The sequence below is a fragment of the Rhinichthys klamathensis genome, unplaced genomic scaffold (genome assembly GCF_029890125.1).
Source record: "Rhinichthys klamathensis goyatoka isolate OS25496 unplaced genomic scaffold, OSU_Roscu_1.1 h1tg000172l_1, whole genome shotgun sequence".
Classification (NCBI taxonomy): Eukaryota; Metazoa; Chordata; class Actinopteri; order Cypriniformes; family Leuciscidae; genus Rhinichthys; species Rhinichthys klamathensis.
This window is the reverse complement of record NW_026606702.1, coordinates 483,339-507,500: the sequence shown is the minus strand read 5'-3', so window position 1 is coordinate 507,500 and position 24,162 is coordinate 483,339. Positions and strand designations below refer to the sequence as shown.

The window sequence follows — 24,162 nt, the reverse complement described above, 5'->3', positions numbered from 1 at the left end:
AATACGAACTTTGCCATTGGCTAATCTCACAGGTCTGTCAGTGTGATGTTTTGCAGAGCGAAACATGTTTTAAGATAGTATATAAATGAAGTGTGTGTGTGTGAGAGAATATAGGTCAGTCATTGTCTGACACACACCTCTTCTCAGCTGATAAGTAAGAACTGTCAGATTTATGGAATTATATCCACAAACCACAGTTGAGATGTGACGTGTGTGTATATAATATGTCATTGTCAACTAGTTGTTCAGGCAGACTGTTTTGAAAACATAGATTTGTGCATCCCTAGTTCATCTGCTGTTAAGTATTTTCTCTGCTTGTATTATACTTTTCCATTTATATTCTTTGTGTAGCCGGCGCTTCTTACCAAATTGACTTACATTACTGGAAAATGTCCAAACAAGCAGCCAAAAATAGACAGAGTTTATTTTACTAGACCTTTAATTGCAGAGCATCTCCTAAAAAAATACAAATGTATATTCTAACTAACTTAAATTATCCTCCTAATAATAACTGATGAAAATCTGTCATTCGAAGCAGGAATCAGTTTGTTTGTTTTGTAAAATCAACTGTTCTGTTCTTCTGTACTATCTATCCATGTATGTGTCTGACCCAATCTCTTGAATTAAGTTTATTTTGTTTTTCTCATTGACAAAGTTTTTTTTTTTTAGTTTGGTAAGAAAAAAATGAAATCAAGAGATATTCTTTGAAAACTATAGAATTTTATCTAAAGTAAATTCATCTTGTTTTATGTTTTTAGTATTTCTGTCTTATTTCCCATAAAAATATCTATCCATCCATTCTCCAAACCGCTTATCCTCTATAGTGTCACAGAGCCAGCGTAAGACAAAAAAAAACTGAAAAAGAAATATATTTTTCCAAGTGCTGTTTGATAAGGTGTGCAGTATTCTATCTTGTTGGTGGATTTGTAACACACACACAATGCACCATTAACTCTCTCATACACTCTAACTACTCCTCTCTCTCCCCCACTTTTTCTCTTTCTTCTTGGCTGTTGTGTTGGTTTATGAGCTTGGCATAAAAGATGTTTCTAGGTCATGGCACTCCTTGCCGAATCCGATTCAACATTTCCTGAGGGTTGTGCCAATGTTGCATTAACGCTTAAGCCTAGGTGTCATCACAATACTTCTCGTGCAGTTTTCTTTACTTTGTCATTGGATATTGCATTAAACATGTTTGCACCTCAGTTTGAACCATTTACGCTGTAGTCTGAAGCAGGATTATTGACTGGACTAAGGTGGAGATTGTATGTAATTAGACTTGAGCTATAACCGCTCTGGTACACCCAAAATCCTCATCATTCCAGAGGTTGTCGTGAGAAACAAGTAGGCAGTTATTAAATGAGACATGAGTATGTAGGTCTAGATGATGAACAGGTTCTGTAGTGCTTCAACAGATTCAGGGGTGAGATAATGATGAAAATGTATCAGTTTTGGAAGCACATTCCATATTTTTCATGTTTCATATACTGATTCTATACCTTTTATTCACTGTGAATGTAAGGGAGATCAGGGGCAATTGTAACCTTTTACTTTAAAAAGTAAGACTTACAGATTACATCATAATATTCAATTCAAGAAGAGTGTTACTATCAGTGTGGCTGGGGCAAATTGTAACACTTGAAACATTAATTAACTCACTGTGCCTCCAGTAAGACGACACTTCAAGCTAATATTTAGCTTTTGAATTTATTCATATTACTGATTAGTTTGCACTTTTATATAAATTATTTTAGCTGTCATGAACAATGTTTAAAGTAAAGGTCTGGGTGGGATTTTTCAGTTGTAATTATCTGAAATATACATTTTAAATGAATATAATAATTTTAACATAATATATTAATCAGCTGATGAGTTTTCAGCTGTGTACTTTTGGATGATTTTTGATCACGAAGCACACAGCATGTGGTGTCTGCGGGCTTTGCTGAACTGTAATGTATCTGGAGAGGTGCCAATGTTTTATTCATTTGACAGGGTGGGAGAGAGAGAGTAACTAATTAATGTTGTTGGTCTTTTTTTCTAATTCATGCATTTAAACAGAATTTTGTTTAATTTTAACACTCTTAAAAAATTCACTCATTTGAACTTTTTTGTTGATTATACACAATACAGTTTGCAGCTTCATGACGAGGGAATGAACAAATGCTCTGCTTTTGTGATATTTTCTTTATTGTTTATTATTGTAAAATGAAACTTTGTGATTTGTGCCAGGTATTAAAGGGATAGTTAACCCAAAAATGTAAATGTTGTCATCCTCAAGTTGTTCCAAACCTGTATGAGTTTATTTGTTCTGTTGAACACACAATAACTTTTTTTTAAAGAATGTTGGTAACCAGACAGTTGATGGGCACCATTGACTTCCATGGTATATATTTTTCCTACTATGGAAGTCAATGGATACCATTAAATGATGACAACATTTTTAATTTTTAGGTGAACTATTTAAGGTGCATTAAAGGTCTAGTAAGTGATTTCTGAGAAAAGCTGTTGAAAGTGGATCGGACTGAGCATCAAAACACACTTGTAGCCAATCAGCAGTAAGGGGCCTGTGCTGCATCAGTAAATCAGTAAATTTGGGGGTGGAGCTATCAAGATAGGGGTGTTTTCCTTTTTGGAATAGCTTACTGCACCTTTAAAGCAGGGTTGCCGATTTTCAACCAGAAGTTACAATATCAGTAGTATATTCTCCATACACCGTGATCTGCTGGTTTATTTGTAGGCGAAAGTCCAGTGGATGACGCAAAACCGTATTCAAGAAAAATAAAAAATATATTTAAAATGATGTATTTTAGTTGGCATGTTGAGATGACATGACCAACCTGGTGGTACTAAAGCCGGGACACACCAAGCCAACATCAAAGAACTAGCGGCGACGAAAGCGAACTGTGTCGTTGCGCCTCATCGATGGCGTCTCTGCAAAAAAGCGCGGTTACACTTTATTTCGATAGTCACTTTAGACATTCTACTAACTATAAGTAACTTTTCAACTACATGTCAACTAACTGTCTTTAGAGTATTAGTAGGCTGTAGTAGACTGTCAGTAGACTGGTAGGTTATGGTTAGGTGTTAGGGTTCGGGTTAGGAGAACAAGTTGACTTGTAGTTGCTAAGTTACTTATAGTCAGCAGAATATCTGTTGGGGGACAAACAAAATAAAGTGTTAGCAGATATTAAGCAGACAGTCTACTAATTCTCTAATGACAGTTAGTTGGCATGAAGTTGAAAAGTTACTTATAGTTAGTAGAATGTCTAAAGTGGACTATCGAAATAAAGTGTTACCAAAAGCGCACTTGAACACACCAAAATGACTAAAGGTGACTGTCAACAAGCATATGCGCTCGTTCTGCACCTGTGTGTAAGTAAATATCTGTCTATATCAGCAGGTAGGCCTATCAATAGTCAATTTTCGTCATTCAAAAAAAGGGAACCGAAACTAGTACTGCAGATATATAAACCGAAAACAAAGCAGCGCTTGCTTACCATTTTGAATATCAGTCATGCTGATCCAGTTGGCTCACGTTATTATGAAAATAATATTCGTGCATTCGAATGCTCAGATAAGATGACGTAAATTTCTAACAGCTTCTGTACTGTTTTGACTTTGACTTTGCTTTTATCACTTTCCCTTTTATGATTGTGCACTGACTCGTTCGCTAAGCTGAACAGCCAATCAGAGTTCTCTCGCCGACGGCCCGACGCCTGTACAACATGCTGAATCGACCCAAAAAAACCTGACGCATCCGACTAGTGCCAATGGTGCGGCAGAAACCGAAAAAAAACCCAGAGCCGTCCGACGCTCAAAAACAGCCCAACGTTGCCCGACCGCCGACCGTCAGCTTGGCGTGTCCCAGCCTTTAACAATACCAAACAATTTTAGCTGCAGTATAATTGAATCAGAATAAAAACGATCATAAATACAGCCAAATACTGAAAATTAAAACCCCCTTTTTGTTTTCCTCCACAGGGTCTACTGTTTCCACCACTAACTTCATGGAGAGAGAACGAAGTTCTGCAAGTGTACATTAGCATTTTTTGGCTGGATATCGATTAACGATATCTTGATGAAAAGCCAGTTTTTAGCATTCAAGGACTGGCTAGCCATAAGGACATAACCTCAGCATCTATCGGCTGCCAATCATCAGTGGGGTAACACCGACGGCAAGCCATCTGAGAATTGGGAGTAGTGGCTTACCACTAGCATTAGGTGGTTAGCGTGTGGCGTCTATTAGAATTTCTGTGGGTGTTTTAAGTGTAGAAAACGCGAATGGGACACGCCAGCCTTCACAGACGGCCTGAATGGGAGAAGGAGTGAGCATGGACAACCTTTCGGAGTTTGGAGGCCTTTGTCCATCCAGCCGGAGGGAATGGGAGTGAGTCCACACTAATGTCACAATATGCTTGTCCTTTTTGTCCATTTATAATTAATTTGCCATGTTTTATTGTTCGGTGAGATTTTGATGGTGCCAAATAGGAATTTTAAGTAGAAAACATTTTCCTCTGCTTGCAGCACAAGCAGCTGTGTGGATGATTTAATGGACGAAGATGAGAAGGACAGAGCAAAAAGGTCTGTGTGTGTTTTGCTCTTTATAGTGATGGTAGGCTACACATTATTGTGTGATTATGTTGAATTATAAAATCCCACATTAGACTGTAAACCTGTGAACTTTAATTGTGCCCAGAGACGTTTAAGAAATCACACCTTTAAAAGCTCTTCACACTTTCACTCAATACAATAGATTTTACTTGTGAGTGTCTAGGGCTGATATATATAGAGAGAAAGAGAGTAATGGAAATTGGAGATAATGGAAAGGGTTGAAAGAGTTTTTTTGATGGGAGAAGGCATTATTATTATTAAAATTAGGGGGGGGGAAAAAAACGTTTTTCTATAACAAACTTCAATCCAAAAAAAGCAATCTGAAAAAAATAAAACCTCACAATATTTTTGTCAGTTTGCATGACATTGTGCACAGGTGTTTCCAATTTTACTTATTATATCATGTTGCAAGTGTATAAACCATTAGCTGGAAGCCTAAAATCATTATCCTCAGTTGTAATTGAAATGAAATTGTAAAATTGTTGAAGGTATATAAGAGATACGGATGCCTAGAACAGAAATGTTTGTAATTCTCTACAGTTATCTGAGATCCTCATGAGAAAGCATACACAAACACCATCATCACCACATACAGACATTTTCTTTTTGACTTGTAGTTTCAGAACAGAACTGTCAGTAAAATTACGCCATTAAGATTTTCTTTTATTCCATTTTATATATTTGTTCCGTAGTCAGCATGTGTACATGCATTTTTAATTCATGTTTTTTCTTACATGCAAACCAATACACACAGACACAAACATGCCATCTTCAATCTCTGATTGTCTGAAGTAATGTGAGTGTCATCTCTTTCTGCCCATCTCTCTGCAGGGCGTCCCGTAATAAATCAGAGAAGAAGAGGAGAGACCAGTTCAATGTTCTCATTAAAGAGCTGTGTACTATGCTGCAGGGTCAAGGTCACCCCCGCAAGATGGACAAATCCACCATCCTGCAGAGGACCATTGACTTCCTGCAGAAACAGAAAGGTCAGGGAAAAATCATGTTAAAATATTCAGAGTTGCTCCCAGTCTACGAAAAAAAAAAAGCAGTTTAATGGAAATTTATGTTTGTGTTCCATTCTCATTGCCTTATATGCCTTGTTATATGAATTATTTCATTGATTTCATTTGGAAATTTTTAAGAAAATGTAGTCAAAAAAGCAGAATGATACCCAGCTCAAACCATAGCAGCATTCTGCAATAAATGTTATATTTAATAAAACATCATGTATATATGTGTGTATTAAATACATTTATTTTATTGTAAATGTCTAAATATTATCATCCAGGACAAATATTTCTATATATTTTAATTTTTTTAATTAATTAATTTAACTGTCATACACAATATTAGCCAGTCTTACTCTTCACCTCTAAGTGAAACTGCACCTGGCACAAAGACATGAAGACGTAAATCATGATTTTGTTCCTCCTATTTGTGTATGGAAGGGTGGAGTTCTGGTGTAAAAAAATCCTTAAGGCATTCAGCTAAACTTTTTCCAGAGAGGTAAACCTCAAAGAGTCACAGATGTTTGTTTTGGGAGACGGTTGGATTTGTTTTGAATCTCTCCACCTCACACCAGTGATGATCGTATTATCATTGCCACAATTGATTTAAAACATTGACTCCATTTTATTTACTCGCTAAGCCCATGATTTACGCACATTTGGCGAGTATTAATTTTGGACCCTGGTTTGAAGAACAGAATACTTTTTACTTTATTTTTGCATTTGGTGGGAGGAGCAAACTGCTGCAAGCTCCTGGGGGTGCCACTACCAACACCTTTGAGTGCCAGGAGCTGCTCTGTGATGGGCCCAGTTCCATTTCCTGTCTGAATCCAGGGCACAGCTGTCAGGCCGTCGGCACAACGTTTACTGGCAGCAGATTTCACTGCTCCTATAAACAGTTCAAGTGCCATTCCCAACTTCCCCCAATCTCAGACCTTACTTACTGCTTGATATAAATTTCTTAAGATTTTTATCCGTTCCATCCAAACTTGTTAGTTCACACATTCCCTTTCTCAGAATTCCATAATCATGTTCTTACAGCCTTCCTAAAAAAAATTCTTCCTGCCGTTTGGTGTTTTCCAGAGATCACAGGTCAAACAGAATCTTGTGAGGTCCGGCAGGACTGGAAGCCTTCTTTCCTCAGCAATGAGGAATTCACCCAGTTAATGTTGGAGGTAAAGCATCATATCTGCCTCATTCACCTTCAGTTTTTCTGTAGTCTTGTGGGAATATTCCATACTTCAGCTGTATTTATTAAGCCCCATGCTGTCAACACATCATGTGTTTTGTGAGACTATGAGATGCCTTATAGCACTGCTTCAGGCTCAACCATGTTGCCTCCTTGAAGAAAACCCATTTTACAAATAAAGGAAAATGTTTAACTTTAATCATGTAGAGTAGCAGAAATACATGAAGTGAATATACAGAGTCAGTCTGAACTGCGCACAGCATTCCTAGAGCCTGAAAACCGGATGTTGCGCTTTGTATGGGGCGTTTTTTAATTATCCCCAGAGTTTCCTGCATTAAGGAAACATTCACACATGAACACTTCCTTTTAAAAACAAGCTCAGGCTCTTGTCAGTTCCCAGTCTCAGACTTTCCAATGTACAAGTACAGTGAATCATGCCTATAAAAGCAGTGACACGTGAAGATGTTATGCGTTGGGGAATCCTTTGTGTATTTCTTGTTACGTTAAGAAAACAATGAAAAAATATTGTGCAACTTCAAGAGCCTGATAGGCAGCATTCTGCACCTACAAAGGTTTTTCTTAACCAGCGTTCTCAGCTTTGAGGAAAGAATTTCTAGATGAATAAATTATCTTGCACATTAATTAGATTCAAATTGAATACCCATCCGTTATTTTGTGTGGGGACAAGACCAATATTCAAAGTTCAGCTCAGTCATTCACTGAATAATTACTGAATGATGACTCGATAATGACAGAATTTTTATTTTTAGATGAACTATTTCTTAAATAACAGAGGGAAAACTTTCATCAGTATATTATGAGAATTTCTGCTGATTCAGAATGTAATTTTCTGTGTGATGGCAGGCTTTGGATGGTTTCCTAATAGCTCTTACCACAGATGGGAACATCATATATGTATCTGACAGTGTCTCGTCTCTCATTGGCCATCTGCCGGTAAGTGATGGGGTGGGGTCCAATGGGATTTAAAGAGAACTTGATTTGGATGAACTCATTACCTCTGAGAATAAAACCCTGTTTTATTATGACTAGTCAGGCAAACTCATGCTATTTTGCCTATGTTTTTCTAAACATAGTTAAGACAGCCCACACACAGCAGATTTTCTGTAAGCGGTTGACAACAGTCCTTAGGAAATGCTGCAGATTTTTATTAGATGTTCAGAACTGTACAGTATCTGAAAATCATGAAATGTCAAGTGCTTTGGCTTATTGCCAGTCAAGTGGTTTAACTTATTACAGAAAAAAACAAACATTTCATAAACCTGAATCAATGCACCTCTCTTCTTAACTCTGCAAATGTGTCAAAATCCATTCAGAGTGTGATCCCATGCTGCCAGTCTAATGAGATTTGCTTCCAAACTAGGGCTGTCACTTTATGTTCGAAAATCGATTGCACAATCGATCGGACCAACCAACACAAGTATCGAAAACGAAAATAGGGAATCGATTTTAACGGCCTTCTCTCGGAGCGCGTCCAGCTCGTCACGACGACACGCCCGCAGCGAACGCGCGTCACACAGCAACTGCAGGCTCTGACAAACACACATACAAACTATACTATACTTCTGCATAATGTGTCTCTTTTTACAACAAAAATGTGAATTCTGCCGGTATTCAGACAGTCTCATGCATACAGATACAGATTCGGCCTACAATCGCCTACGTAGGCGAAATTTGTTTGACATTTCTAATCGTAAACACAGCCATGTCGAAGCCTGCAGTAATGTTTTTCATTGGTGTTATGGCAGTCCACTCTGCTTATTGTTTTTCGAGAACGTTGCACTCCTGTTTGTCATTGTGCACGAAACTTCATGCCAATAAATCATCAGAAATATTGCTGACTTGTGCGCGTCTCAAGCGCACTCTTTACGTTCGTCCTAATGCCTGTTAGTTGTCCGTGGATTTGCCTATATTTGGCGCTGAAAATGGAAACGTTTTTAGACATGGAAAATCGATTTTACAATCGATTCAATGAACATTTATGTCTCAAAAATCGATCAGGATTTTTTCACAAAAGTGACAGCCCTATTCCAAACTTTACTGTTAGTTCGGTTCCTGCTGTGTGTGGGTCACAAATGCGGTTTGATAATAGTGATGATGATTAGTTCCATCACTGTCAAAGCCATAACCTTTGACCTCAAGCAGAGAGGTGGGCTTAGCAGACTCTTGTTATTTAGGAATCAAACAAGCTGAACTCAGGTGGCACTGAGGTCATGTGTGGCAATTATGGATCTACACAGATTGTGCTAATACTCTTATGATTTTGTTGAGATGGTGCCAGTTCCTGTTACAGCAGAATGCTGGTTCAAGCAACAAGGCAGCTTTAGTATTATTTATATATTATTATTGTATTTATTATTATTTTGAATTTAGTTTTTCGTAATTGTATGTGCTTTTATTAGCTTTTCTTTTATATTTCTGTATAGCTTGAAGTTATTTTTATTTGAGTTTTAGTTTAATTATGCTTACACTTAAACTTATTCATTTCAATTAGTTGCCAAGGCAACATTTTCAAATTTTCATCTAATATATGATTTATTTCAACTTTATTTTGAATTACCAAACATGTTTTTTAATAGGTTGAGGGCCAGATTTACTAACAGCTTGCCCAGCACAAACCTTCTTTTGGCGTTAAAAATAGTATTTTTTATAAAAATAGTAAATAAGTATTTTTGCGGCTGACCTTATTGCATATGCATTTGTAGGAGTTTTATGGGAGAAGAGTATTTAAATTAATCACACAACGCTATTTACTAAGGTTTTCACTAGTCAATTTACTGGTATTTGCACCATTATTTAGCGCCCAAAAAAGCATCCTAAACCAGATGCTAATTTGCACTGCTCTTGGTAGATTGCGCTGGTCATTATGAAAATGATCCGGCTGCGTCTGTGTTCTTTAATTTTCACTCCCATCTGCGCTTTTTTGGAATTGCACCCTCATGCTAATTTGCCCTGTTTAGTAAATCTGGCCCTCGGTATTAGTTAACAATAACAACACTGCCACAAGCTGATGATGCTGTAGGACCTATCTTTTGAATTTTCATGGATAGCTAATTATTATTACAATTAATAATGATGAATAATTATTCAAAATGAAATTTCTTGTGAAATCATGTTATACTGAAGTGCTTAGTATTGTGGGAAATGTAGTGCATTGTGTAGCACTGATGGAAGCGAGCTGGGAGTGACGTTGCTATGGATACTGCTGTGTCTCAGTCAGATATGGTGGACCAGAACATTTTGAACTTCCTGCCAGAGCGAGAGCACGGAGAGGTGTACAAACTTCTGTCATCACACATGCTCTTGACGGAGCCTTCTGCTGTGGACCTACTCAACAGCAGTGAGTGTATACACACACATTCACACACCTGAAAACACAGATGCAATATGCTGTGAGAGTGTGCCGTCTTATTGCCTGGATGTATTGTGCTCTATGATTACACTCAAGGCTAATTATAGAGGCTCTGCGTGTGCAGTGTAACAGAGATTATCTGTTACAACACCCTGATAATCCCACATACAGCTCTGACCCCAATCCCTGAGAGAGACACACACACACACTAATACTGAGAGATACAGGTAGAAAAAACAGTCACTGTTGACTTTTTGATCTCTTTCGATCACCAGAACCACCTCTGTTTCACTGGTCACACTCGCTTGTGAACAAAACAAACACACACTCACACACTGTTGTATGGTCTGTCAGGTCATTGTATGTATTTTTGGATAATCATCAAAGTCACACTTAGGCCACAGCCATAATAGAACATCAACCTTGTGGGTTTGTCTGGCAAACTGAATTGCTGTTACATCAGCTGCTAACAGTCTCTTTCCTCTCCCTGTGCACACTTTCTTTCTTTCAGATGAGACGCACGTCGAGTTCTGCTGTCATTTAGCGAGGGGGAATGTTAACCCGAAAGAACCGCCCACATATGAATATGTCAAATTTGTTGGAGATTTCAAGTTTCATAGTAACGGTGGGTTTTTATTTATTTTTTACATCTACCAGAGCTACATGCAACACAAAGATAGACACTAATAATTGATGGATATAGATGGATATTGTTATATTTCTGTTTATTACTTGATTTGAGAAGTCAACTTTAGCTGTGTTAGTAAGCAATTGGAGTGAGCATGCATTTGTGTTTCTTCCTGTGTATTTGGTTGAGGAAGAGATTTAATGAGGAGGATGATTTGCCTATGTTGGAACTATTTGTCTGTCTCCTGATTTACATGTAGAATGTCATTATGAGGTCACATTTTTACTGAAAGGGAATGTGAAAATGAGAAGAAGACCAGAACAATGCTAGTCCTCTCTGTAAACATTTTTAGCTTTCTTGTTTAAGAAGTCAAAGTTCAAGTACAATATTATAACCACTGCTTGAAACATAACTTTTTAGAATAATATAAAGTTAAAATTTGTTTATATATATATATATATATATATATATATATAATTTTACATTGAAATATAATAAAATATAATTATTTTTTTATTTATAAAAATAAATACAATATTTAAATATATATATTTTTTTAAAGAATCAAGATTTGTATTGAAGAATCAAGGCCGGTTGCATAAACTGCTTAGACTAGTCTTACAAGTTAGTCATCTCATTTTTTTCTTCTTCAAGACTGGTCATGAATTTTAAAAGTCAGTTACATAAAAAGGCAGATTGTTCTAATTTAAATCTGAAAGGTAAGACTGATTACCCCTAACTAATTGCTAGTTGGTCAGACTAGTTCTTAAAGCACAGGCTTAACATAGTGGCTATGGTTATGCAACTGTGTATAAATTATTAATAATAATACAAAATAGTAGTAAAATAAGTATAGAAATAGAAGTAAAAAATACATTTTAAATTCATTCACTGCCATTCACTAGAAGTTGGTGTAATATACATAAAATATACCTTAAGTTGTGCCAAGTTTAATACTTAATCTCTGAAATCTGGTCATTGTGGGTGTTTTTTAAACAGAACATGATGTTTTTTCTGTGTTGCAGTGCCTCTGTCTACATGTAACGGTTATGAGCTGGCGTTCCCGCGCACACTGCAGTCTTCATTAGAGGAGCAGATCTGTCTCATAGCCACAGTGAGACTCGTGACCCCTCAGTTTCTGAAGGTAACAGTGCACAGAATCACACATGCACAAAATCAATATTACACACACTACTTGCATTCATCCTTACGTCAAAGGAAGGACAGACTTAGTGTGTGTGTGTGTTATAGGATATGTGCAACATGGAGGATGTGTGTGATGAATTCACATCAAGACACAGTCTGGAATGGAAATTTCTCTTCTTAGATCACAGGTGAGTCAAATGCCGCTCAATTATGCAAATGACTCTGATGTTGTGGTTCTGCATGGTCTGTTGTACTGCACTCCGTTAGGTCCATTTCGTAGGTTTATTCGTGACTCTTTCTGATTGTCATTTGCTTAATTCATTCATCAGTCTCTGACCCACTTACATCTGCTAATTCAGACTTTCCGCTGTCCCACGCACGGCTGCGAGGGCCAGGGATGTCATCAGATGTTGCGTGTGCTTGAATCTATTCTCACACTCCTATTTTAATGTGATGTTTTTATTCAGCTGTGGCCATTCATAAATTTCAGGATAGTGATTATTTACTCAGGAGGCTTTTCTGACCCCCAGAGAGTTACATAACCATGTGTGTGTGTGAGTACTGGATGTCCTGTTCCCCACAGAGCTATAATTGGACATTCGAGCTGTCTCGTCAAACTCTCTCTTTAAAGGGGAAGTGTGCAATTTCAGCATCAACAAAAATAATGTGGTTTTCAAACAGGTTTCCTTAACACTCCCTGCATTTTCTATTGGTCAGTCATGCAGATAGTCCTGCCTGCGCCCAAACTCACACAATTGGTTGAGCCAGTGTTGCTCTGGTCCAAATTGTCAAACAAACAGTGTTTGTGAGACAGAGTGTTTACATTGGGGAATTTATAAAACGTATAACACACACACAACTGGTTTACATTTTGATAATAATGAAAGATTTTTCTTGTGAACCAAATCAGCATATCGTCATGTGACCGTGAAGACTGGAGTCATGATGAAGCTTTGTCATCACAGGAATAAATGTAATTTCAAAATATATAAAAATAGAAAACGAAATTGTAATAAATTTCACAATATTACGGTTTTACTGTAATTTTGATAAAACATTTTTTTTTTAATCTTACTGACACCTCACTGTTAAGCTTACATGCCTCTTTATTTACAAACACTTACAGACTCAGGCAGGCTATGGACACCAAGCTCTTGCTTATTTCAGTGGTTTCCATGGCGATGAGTGTTTGCCGGCTCATCTGAGCCCCCATGTTTCATTCCTTTAGTCTCAAGGGGAAATGCTCAGCCTTTTTTAATGGGTCTGAAAGGACATACGATTTGAGTTTGTGTTTTGTAAATTGGGCCAATGCTTGGAATTAGCAGATAGTATGTACTGAACGTGTGTGTGTGTGTGTTCGCAGGGCCTCTCCTATCATCGGGTACCTACCGTTTGAGGTTTTGGGGACCTCTGGTTACGACTACTACCATGTGGACGACCTGGAGCTGATTGCTCAGTGTCATAAACAATGTGAGTGTTATCTCAAAGTCTCTCTCTCTCTCGCTCTCGCTCTCTTCTAAAACTAGGTCAGTGTACTGGCTTGGAAATTTTGTGCTGTTTGTGTGAATCACAGAGGAGCTGAAAACTTGAGGAGCTTTCCCACCAGGCAAGATGAGAGACCTTGTGAGAAGCTCTCTAATCTTTTTTAGAGACTTTTGATCTTGAGAGCTTGTGTGCATGGATGTGTGTATTGCAGTGATGCAATTTGGGAAAGGAAAATCCTGTTACTATCGGTTCCTGACTAAAGGGCAGCAGTGGATCTGGCTACAGACACACTATTACATCACATACCACCAGTGGAACTCCAAACCAGAGTTTATCGTCTGTACACACAACGTGGTCAGGTAAAACACACCACCATTCATATGAAAAAAAAAAAAATCATACATGTATATTGGAAAGCAAAGCACCTTAAGAAACCAAATAGCTTGTTTCGACTTGACATGTCTTGATTATATTCTATTTTTATATATTCTTTATATATATCATTGGATTTAATTAATTGAAATTTGTTGTTCTTTGTCATTTTAATGTTTGTCGGAATTGTAGTTTTTATATGCTTGTGTCACAGAGAATTTCGTTGTGTCTCTGTTACAATGACAATAAAGAAGTCTAAGTCACACACTGGAAAGTACACACACTCAATTTTATATGCGTATAAACAAAAACACTTCACTCGCACAAGCATATTGAAGCATTTTAAAAATGTTTAGGATTAATATTTGTAACATGGATATCTGTGTTCAAATGCCTGTTCATAACTTCAAAAAATAAAATCCAAGTATTTAATATGGTTATCAGCTCAATTAATTGAGTCTGTTTTACAATGTCTATTATCTTTTAGCCTCAGTTTCCATCTAGTGGTTAGTTTGTGTTACTACAGATTTGGCCTTCAAAATGTACCCTGTTTTCAGAAATGCACCACATTACAGGGTCATTTTACAGCAGTGGTTCTCAACCAGGGGCCCAGGGCCCACTTGGTGGCATCAGAAAACTTCCACAGGGTCCTCAAGATGACTTAAAAAAAAAAAAATGAAAAAGCAACTACAAATCAAGTTATTTCTTATTTTTTTGTCCTTGAAGAACCAGTATTCCTACAGTCTTGGAAATCTTGGATATATGAGAAAGACTCCTGGAAAAGTCCTGTAAATGGATTATTATTTAAAATTCATAAAATCTTACAACTCTATGGGCATTTTTCTAAAGAATAAACATTTTTCTAGTAATGACAAGTTCTAGAATATTTTATTGGGTAGAAATTGTAAGTATATTTTATGTATTAAAAAAAAAATCCTTATTTTTATCCAGTAAATCACAAACAACTGAAAAAGAGGCCCTCAAAAATTGTTGTGGTCAATGGGGAGTGATGATGTCTACACTGGATGCGGCGCAATGTGACACAACAAATTCCCGACAGTAAACTGAAGCCCCGTTCTATTTCTGACATACTTCAAGCGCTCACGCTACATCTGACACGAAGAACAAATGGATTTGCAACGGTCGCTTTGTCGCGTCCACCGTTGACAGCCTCGAGCTGTTGCGGCGCAGGTGTAGACACAGTGTTGGAGTCAAAAAAGTTGAGAACCACTGGTCTACAGCTTTTCACAGTGGATGTACAAGTTGAAAGAATGAAAAGTAAAAACAAAACACTTTGTCTCTCTCTAAAGTTATGCTGAAGTCCGAGCGGAGAGAAGGAGAGAGTTTGGATTGGAGGAAAGCTCATCTGATATGGCCACATCCTCAGTCAAGGTACTACTACACACACACACACACACACAGCTTTTTTGTTTGCATTCCTATTTGTTTATGTGAATAGTTATTCAAATGAGTTTTGTCTGTGTAGGGCCAGGAGGTGTTTTTGGACATGTGTCCTCCTTTGAAAAAAACACGGGACAGAATCAACAGCGCTCGATCAGTGTCATCACAAAGCTCGAGAAAATCATCACACACAGCACTGTCCGACTCTGCATGTAAGTACAAACACGAACCTCTGCGAACACTTCTGTCCTTATGAGGTGTACATGTGCATAAGAGGGTCATGTGAATGTAACCTGTGTGTGTCTGTGTCCATAGCGAACTCATCGGTGAGGTACACAGAAGCATGCACGTCATCACGGCAGTCTGCTTCCATTGGTCCTGAGAAGAGCTCCAGCAGAATGCCACATAGTGGATCGAAGGTACAAACATGCACCTCATCATCCTCTTCATTATCATCATTTATATGTGCCGTGATCTGGTGGGGATCTGCAGTGATCTTTTTAGGACACAAGCCCCAATGGTGCAAGGACCCTATAAGAACTGCTCCGTTTATTTATTTTTTCATTTTTATAAATCTTCTTTGCTGAGTCTCAGCAACAGTTAACAATTTCATAAACCAACAGGGTCTGACATATAGACTAACTTTCATTTAAAGTCTGTAAAAACACTAGTAATTTAATAAGACTGTTAAGCCATTGTCAAAATGAATTGTCCGTTTTTTCATACTGTACATTATAATGTTGTGATTTAATAAACATTTATTTTAGTTTTTTTGTGTTTTATTTTTAATTAATTCAACAGAAAGGTGTTTGCAGATAGAATTCAACAGGTGAGGGTGTGTAGATTAGACAGGCAGATGGATGATGACCTTAGATCTGTATCATAAGGTCATTAGTTTGTCTCATCAGATGTTTAATAACACATAAAAGTCCCCACCAATATCAAGGTGAGTTATGAAGGACTCAGACATGAGAAAAGCAGAATTCATCTAAGTGACCAACTGTAGCAAAAATGTAACCATTAAACAATACACATTACTAAATATTGTTAAAACTACATACAACTGCAGCTCATACTCTGAAATGTATCGTAACACTACTCTTGGCAGTACAGATAGTAATAGTTAACGGTACAATTTTGCAACATTCTTTTAAAAATCCACCCCAAAACATGCATAAACATCATAATATATATAACTAGCGACTCCCTAAAACCACTTTGAATACTTTTATGGCTCTGTACACTACTGTTTAAAAGTTTAGGGGTGGTAATATATTTTTTAACAGTTTTGAAAGAAGTCTCTTATACTCATCATCCATTTAATCTAAAACACAATAAAACTGTAATGTTATTAAATGTTATTACAATTTAAATGTTTATTTTAAAAGCCATATTTTCAGCATCATTACTCCAGTGTTTAGTGTCACATGATCCTTCAGAAATCATTCAAATATTCTGATTCGTTGCTCAAGAAACATCTCTTGTTGTTATTAATGATGTAAAAGTATTTCTTGTGATATTTTATTCAGAATTCCTTGATGAATAGAAAGGAAACAAACTGTTCATTTGAAATCTAAATCTTTCGTAAACATTTTGATCAAAAATCTTACTGACCCCTACTTTTTATACAGTATTGTATGTGTTGTTATCACCAGTCTGTGTGTGTATCTGAATGTTTTGTGTGTCTGTTTGTTTTAGACCCTGATTCAGAGGCAGAGCTCCTCGGAGGCCACATCACTCTCCCCCTCCTGCAGTCAGCAATCCACCATGGTCAGTATCCTCTCTCTTTCCCCTCTATTCCTTCCTCTCTTCTGTCTTTCCCTCCATGTTTAAGTATAGCTACAGTTTAGTGTTTGTTTTAATCTTAGAATAGAAAGATTGTCAACATTTTACCAACGACTGTGTAACGGTGCCAAATCTAGATCCTGTTGAGAAACAACAGCTGGTTTTGAGAGAAGTTCTCAGTTTTGAAAAGGGGATATATGTTGCTGCTCTCGAGTCTTTTTGTGTGTTCTCAATGTTCCGTGTGCATGTGGGTTGCAGACACAATCTCTGTACGAATTCCAGCAGCCTCAGTTAGGCGTCATGCATCAGCTGAAAGAGCAGCTAGAGGAGCGGACACGCATCCTACAGGCCGACATCAAGACACAACAACAAGAGCTGCACGACATTAAAGAGAAACTACAGCTCGCCAACCTACAGGTGCGCACACATAATCATAAACTTGCAGTATTATATTTATTTGTGCAAATTTGGGTCAGATTAAATACATCAAAAATAGAAAATGTGATGTAAAAAGAGGAAGAAATACACTACTGATTTTTTTTGTTCTATTAGTTAACGTTAGTTAATGCGTTAACTAACATTGAATAACAATGACCAATTCATTTGTTACAGTAATAATCTTTGTTAATATTAGTTAATATCAGATGGTCATTGTTAGTTCATGTCAGCTCAGTTCCATTTAATAATATTAACAGGTAAAACTTTTGATTTGAATAACTTATTAGTAAATGTTGAAATGAACATTAACTAAGATTAATAGATGCTTTAGAATAATGTTCCCTTGTTAACTAAAGTAGTTAACTAATGTTAACAAACGGAACTTTATGTTCTTGAAAGTAAAAGTATTATTGTGAAATGTTATTTTAAATATTGTTAAAATAATTATATTATTATTATTATTATTATATAATAACTGCTCTCTATTTGAATATATATTGTGAAATGTAATTTATTTCTGAGGTGGCAGAGTTGTATTTTCAGCATCATTCCTCCAGTCTTCAGTGTCACATGATCCTTCAGAAATCATTCTAATATGCTGATTTGGTGCTCAAGAAACATTTCTTATTATTATCAATGGTGAAAACAGTTGTGCTGCTTAATTGAAAACTTTTTTAGGATTCTTTTATAAATAGAAAGTTCAAAAGAACAATTTATTTAGAAATTATACATTATAAATGTCTTCACTGTTACTTTTGATCAGTTTAATGCATCCTTGCTGAATGAATGTATTCATTTCTTTTTCTTTCTTTTTTTACTGGCTGACCACAAACATTTGAAAAGTAGTGTACAGTAGATATACAATATTCCTTCTCTGTAGAAAAAATGCTACTGTATTCAGAGACGAAGTTATTGTTTTGGAAGTCTTACTTTATTTATTATTAGAACTAAAGTGGTCTGATTCTGAACAGTGTGTTTGGATCGCTGTCTTGCAGATGTTTCTCCAGCAGCCGATACAGGGAGAGTTTGCCGGTTCTGGTTCACAGTCGCAGGGTCCAGGCAGGCCAGCCCAACAAAACACACACCCCAAACCTCAACACTGTGCTTCACATTCATCACACACACTGCTCAGAGAACAGCCCAGTAGCTCATCTGCTCAGGTACACTTTACACAACACACACACATTACTCACTCACAGACTTGTGACACACACTGATGGTTGTCTTGTGTTTATGTGTGTTTAGGGGCAGCAGAGACTGGTTCAGACTGGACACATGCAGGCCGTCAGTGTTCCAATGCAGACACACACCAGTATCACCACACCCTTTTACAGCAACCCAATGATGTTCTCCCCCAACCACGGACACAGAACCCAACAAGACACGCACTGCCAAAGAAACACACACACCGACTACAGCCAGGATGGACAGCTACGGTAACAACACACCTTAACACACAGAAAACACAGTTTACTGTGTCTGAAGTACATCGTAAAGGCTTGTCCGTATCAAGACGACTGTTCAGTTAGAAAATTTAGTGTGATAAACATTTTAATTTGAATAAACGTGTTTGTGTCTGTTCAGACAGACATGAACAATCTGTCAATGCAACATTTAAAAAAAAAAAATATTAACAGAGAGTTGTTCTAATCTGTTTTCTATTGCACCACAAATAAAACTGTGATTGGCTGTTGCATAACTACAATTTGGTGGTGCTCTGCTCACATACATTTTTCACATATAAGGGACAGTGAATAGCAGAAAAAGAACCTGGAACTCTTGCACTTTCATTCAACCCGTCTGCCATTGCTTATGCGTTGGTCTGAACAGACAAATCATATATGAAAATCAGACCAAATTTTTGTTCAAACATTGGAGTTGCTTCTTGTCTTTTATAATATTCCAGCTATAATACCTCTCAAATCAAATTAGGTAGACATTTATATTCTGGAAATTATGTTCTAGAAATCAGAGGAAAAACCTTTAGGCTAAACCATTATCTCTGCTTGAAAAGGCAGTTTTAAAGGGGTTATGACATGGATTTTTTAAAAATTATTTTAATATGTTCCTTGAGGTTCACCTAAAGTTTATAACGTTTTTTGCACAAAACAACAAATATATATGTGGGGAATTATTATTTTTTCACCTTCATTCTGACCCTCATTCTGTAATTGTAATGGGCGGCTCCTTTAAAACTTGTCTGTAAACGGCCACTGTTATGATTGGCTAACTCAACAGTATCAACGCCCACACAGTATTGCACTTGAGTAAGTGTTTTGAAAACATTATCCATATAAAACTGTCATTTACACATTATGAAATCATTTACGTACGGTTTGCAATGCAGCTGCTGTCAGATCCAATACAACTGGCTGCTTCATCTTTCAACAAAAGTTTATTTGCAAACTCTCCATTACACTGTGCCTCATTCACAAAACAAAATGCTCTGAACAAACATGCAATCCTCCGATGTGATCCGGTATGCCATTTAAACAAACCATCCACTTGTTCCTGACGCTGGTATCCTGCTGAAGCTGTTTAAAAAACAGGACACGTCAAAGCCAATATTTCTTTACGTTTCAATTTGTCCTCTTGTCGATAGACTCAAATACATGGAGCACATCAGAAACTGAACGTGCATCTGTATACTGTATCCAACATAGAGGGCATCAGTGCTTTTGACGCGACACACGTCAAGAAACTTGATTTCTCGTGTCATGACCCCTTTAATGATATTTAATAATTTCAGCAATAAATATTATTTATCTGTTTCTTAATAAATAATAGATTCTAGTAGATCCATGATACAGTAGTTACAATCTAATTTAGTGATGACTGTGCAGGGGACAACAGAATGAGAGGTGATTTCTGATTGGTAGAGTGAGGGAGCTTCCTTGATTGGCTGATTTTGGTTATATCACAGAATGTGTGATTGTAACAAGACCTGTTCCCTGATCTGATCAGTAATATAATACAGGGTGTTTTCGGATTAGTAGGATGCTGCTAAACCAGCCAATGCAGACGCTTGTATCAGACAGCAATGGGGGGGCTCAGTCTTCCCAGTGCAGCTCAACTATTCAACAAACCAAGTAAGTGTGTGTGGGATTGATGGCCCCATTCAAAATGAAAGTAAAGTCATAGACCGGTTGTTGGGCTGAATTTGGAAGAACATACTAGTATACAGTACTACGTTTAACTATTTCTGCCATAATAGAGATAGTATGAGGAGTATACTATTCTGAATTCACCAATATTGTCTGTGTGTTACAGATATCCTCTGGACCAGCAGATGATGGCTCCTTCCTTCCCTGTGCAGCAGGTGAATTGTAACGCTGTGCTTGTCCCGTCCCCCGTCTTCACCTCACCAATCATGATCCCCCATAATAGTTTCATCACCCATCAGGCCACACCTACCTACACGCCTCACCCGGTGGCTGCCCCGCACGGCTTACCTCTACAGCAACCTCAGCAGTTCTTTCAGGTAGACAAACACAATTTTGATTAATTGTGATTCAGATTTACAGTTCTTCTCAGTCATCAACTGTATCATATCATCTTGAATCATGTTTTGTGATTCATAAACGTTCTGGTAACATTCTTTCTCTCTTGAAGATGCAGCCTCAGGGTCTGATTCACAGCACTCCCACTCAGGCCTTATTCCACACCCCTGGCATTCCACAGCAAAGCATTGTGGGATACGTACAGCCACAGCAGCAGCAACAACAACAACAGCAGCAGCAACAGCAACAGCAGCATCATCACTCCCAGTCCAGCAACCTGTCGGACTACAGAAACATGCTCCAACGGTAGCCCCGCCCCCTGGGAGAAGACAAGAGGTTGCCAGGAAAGTGCGTTGAGCATTTAGCTCTGAAAGGCATGATGGGAAGGGACTCTCTCTCGGCTCAGAGGAAGGCTCGGTCCCGAGCCAAACCAAATCGAGAAAGCCAAAGTCCCTTAAAGTTCCCATGACAGCAAATGATGGTGATAACGCCACGAGGCCCAAGGGCTCTGCCTGGCCCGGACTGCACGCAGAGGATGCTGGGATATGTAGGAGGAGCCCACATGGGGCGTGACCCATCTGTTATTCATGGAGACGGGTCACAGAGCAGTCGAGCAGATGCTCCGATTGATAGAAAAAGGACAGAAAGCCGGAAGGGTTTTGGCACTGTAATGTTACAGCCCGTTGACTTTATCTGGACTTTTTAACATACAAACACACGCAAACAAGACAAAATCAAGTAATGCCTTGACAGAGCTTAAACTCAATCCAGAGTCCGCTGAGTTTGCTGTCACATGTTCTGTTCTCAAACGCATACTAAAATACTAGCTAAAAGAGAAATGGCCCCACCAAAAAGAAGAAAAATACATGGTCATGAACTGCTTTTCACACATCATATTTCATATGTGTATGCTGATGAGAGGAGCTGAGCACAGTTCAGCGAAGACCCAAACATTTCAAAAATGCATAAATTTGACTGCCTGTTATCATGTGCAGAGCAAGTTCAGTCCTCTCCTGTTGTAACGTTAATGCTAACGTAAGAAACTTGAATCACGTTGTATATTTCAAATATTTAAGAACAATTTAAAAGTTCAGACTAGGGCAACATTTTCCTACTGTTGAGGTCAACTCAATCCCTGTTACTCTTTTTTTTTCTCCTGGATCCACTTTACTGTACATAAAGTTCATCCACATAATGTGTTCTGGATGGTCATATTTCAGGCTAGCATCTAGACATAACTCCTCAAGAGAAGCATGTTTGCCGATCACACGGTTCTTTGATTTCTCAGATGTTAATGTGGTCTGCATGTCCACACAGCATAACTCTAATGATTTGATGTCAATATAAACAGATGAGCTAATATTTAGTTTCAGTATTACACAGGGATGAAGCTCTGTCTAATTTATGCTTCGTAGAAGAGGGACTTTGTGATCGTTTTACGGTGGTGGGCGGAAGTGCAGCAGTTTAACTGTGATGAACAAATATAGATAAAATAAGACAATGATTGAAGACAATCATAATTGTCAGGCCTGCAGAAATGGAAATGTTCTCATCTGCCTGTGTCACTTGGGCTCTGTGTTTCACAAATATTAGTAAAAAAAATGCACTTAGTTTCTTTCTCTTTTTAAATTATTTTTTTTTATATAATTTTCGGGGAGATGGTGTAGACCAGAGGTACCCAAACACTTTACAACGACTTGATTGAGGGCCGAAAGTAAAAGTTGCACTATATCTTTAATTTCTAAGTGTCTAACCTTGGTTCCCCTCGTTTGTGATTTTCATAATATCAAAATATAACACTGTAATCTGCAGTATTATTTTTTGTAATGATGTTTTTCTTACTTTTTAAACACCAGCTTACATTTAAAAAAAAATTAACAACAAACTAAAAACGAAAAGAATCTGGAACATTTAAGAAACTAATTGAACATATTGAATGAATCCACAAAAAAATTATGTTTAATAATATATCAATTATGATCCGCGAAAACGACTAAAAACGCTATATAATGCATGCCAGGCCAGTAGTTGGCGATGTCTCTTTGTAAAGAAACACTACACACTGAACACGTCATTTTTTCACCCCTATAGTTGAAAGCGATCCTCCTTCAGACAGGCTTCTCATTGTAGGTGTAGTTTACACTCTTGTTCTCTGTCAGATGGGGCACAGAATGGATGTGCCAAACAGCTCATAAGGGTTGCGTTAAAGCATTCTGAATCTTGACTAAGTTTTTGAGAGAAATTAAAAGAATTGTGCTAATATGCTATCTAGAATACCGGCACACATCTACATAAATGGCATGTTTTTTTTCCTATGCTATATTTTCCCCCTCATGGCAAGTCAAAGGTCATCAAGGGCCAACTTTGGTTTGGGCATCTCTGGTGTAGACACATGAATGTTGTGAACACTCACAGACACACAAAATCTGACAATCGGAAAAATCTCAATCCGTTTCTTTTGTGCGGAGACTTCAAGCTGTGCTTTCCTCTGTCCTGTCACACGCTGCACAATTAAAGACTGGTGCTGATTATTGAATTTTTTTCAAACTAAGAAAATTCCATTCAAGAAACGTGTGTCCTTCTGCCTGTTGTTAGATGTGAATCGAAAAACAAGAATGTGTGTAATTTATACTTATAATTTAGTTTTTTAGTCAGGTATATTTTCTTGTATTAGCTAGAAACACTTCATATTAGTAAAAGCCAATGTGCTGTTTGAATGAAAACAGTAAAAGTATTTTTGTATGCAAAGATCTTCAACATTCCTTCAGTCATGTACAGAAATGTGAAACTCCCTCACGCTCTCTTCACGCAGGTGTAGCTTGTTAAACTTTAGCTCAAAATCAGATCAAACTACATTCAAAGGAAGCACTTCAGAGATTTAGACTTTTCCAAGAGATCATTTACGGCCATCTGAACCATTACTAAATGTTTTTCAAAGGTTTGTGTAGAGTCTGAATTGCGTGACTTGTTCATCTCAGTGCTTTGTTCTGCCTTCCTGGAGTGGCACTAGAAAAGACGAGGAAGGTGTTTGGCGTGTTTGTGTTTCAGATGCTGGCTAGCACAAAGTATGACGTGTCAGGGTGTTCTGCATCAGTGCCTCCCATTTATCATCTTCTGCTGCTCTGAGATTATCTTTGGGTCTCACAAATGCTCTTTATGTCTGTAGACGTGAGAGAAACTACACTTTGAGTCAGATTTAACTTTTATATTTTTAGTAACCCAACCTAAGA

The 24,162-nt window shown here is 37.5% G+C and overlaps 1 protein-coding gene across 4 annotated transcripts; it reads left to right on the top strand.

Moving 5' to 3' along the window:
• The first annotated feature begins 4,087 nt into the window (after positions 1 to 4,087).
• On the top strand, positions 4,088 to 22,067 carry npas2 (neuronal PAS domain protein 2). 4 transcript variants are annotated; one of them, XM_056260052.1, is made up of 21 exons: positions 4,088 to 4,387; positions 4,525 to 4,581; positions 5,443 to 5,597; positions 6,702 to 6,793; positions 7,672 to 7,761; positions 10,042 to 10,165; positions 10,689 to 10,802; positions 11,831 to 11,949; positions 12,057 to 12,139; positions 13,315 to 13,421; positions 13,648 to 13,795; positions 15,119 to 15,200; positions 15,295 to 15,421; positions 15,525 to 15,628; positions 16,908 to 16,979; positions 17,253 to 17,411; positions 18,428 to 18,592; positions 18,678 to 18,868; positions 20,429 to 20,521; positions 20,703 to 20,913; positions 21,045 to 22,067. In XM_056260052.1, the coding sequence occupies exons 1-21, from the start codon at positions 4,314 to 4,316 to the stop codon at positions 21,240 to 21,242; spliced, it is 2,565 nt and encodes an 854-aa protein (XP_056116027.1). In that variant the 5' UTR covers positions 4,088 to 4,313; the 3' UTR covers positions 21,243 to 22,067. The 4 variants fall into 4 exon arrangements, with proteins under 4 accessions (XP_056116027.1, XP_056116025.1, XP_056116028.1 ...); XM_056260050.1 differs by having other exon boundaries at positions 20,426 to 20,521; XM_056260053.1 differs by lacking the exon at positions 20,429 to 20,521.
• The last annotated feature ends 2,095 nt before the right edge of the window (positions 22,068 to 24,162 follow it).

Bases quoted from the DNA above. Each gene is read 5' to 3' on its own strand.
- npas2 (XM_056260050.1), top strand. From the start codon at position 4,314: ATGGGAGAAGGAGTGAGCATGGACAACCTTTCGGAGTTTGGAGGCCTT. The intron at 4,388-4,524 runs GTGAGTCCACAC...CTCTGCTTGCAG, and splicing joins TCCAGCCGGAGGGAATGGGA to CACAAGCAGCTGTGTGGATG. The intron at 7,762-10,041 runs GTAAGTGATGGG...GCTGTGTCTCAG, and splicing joins CTCTCATTGGCCATCTGCCG to TCAGATATGGTGGACCAGAA.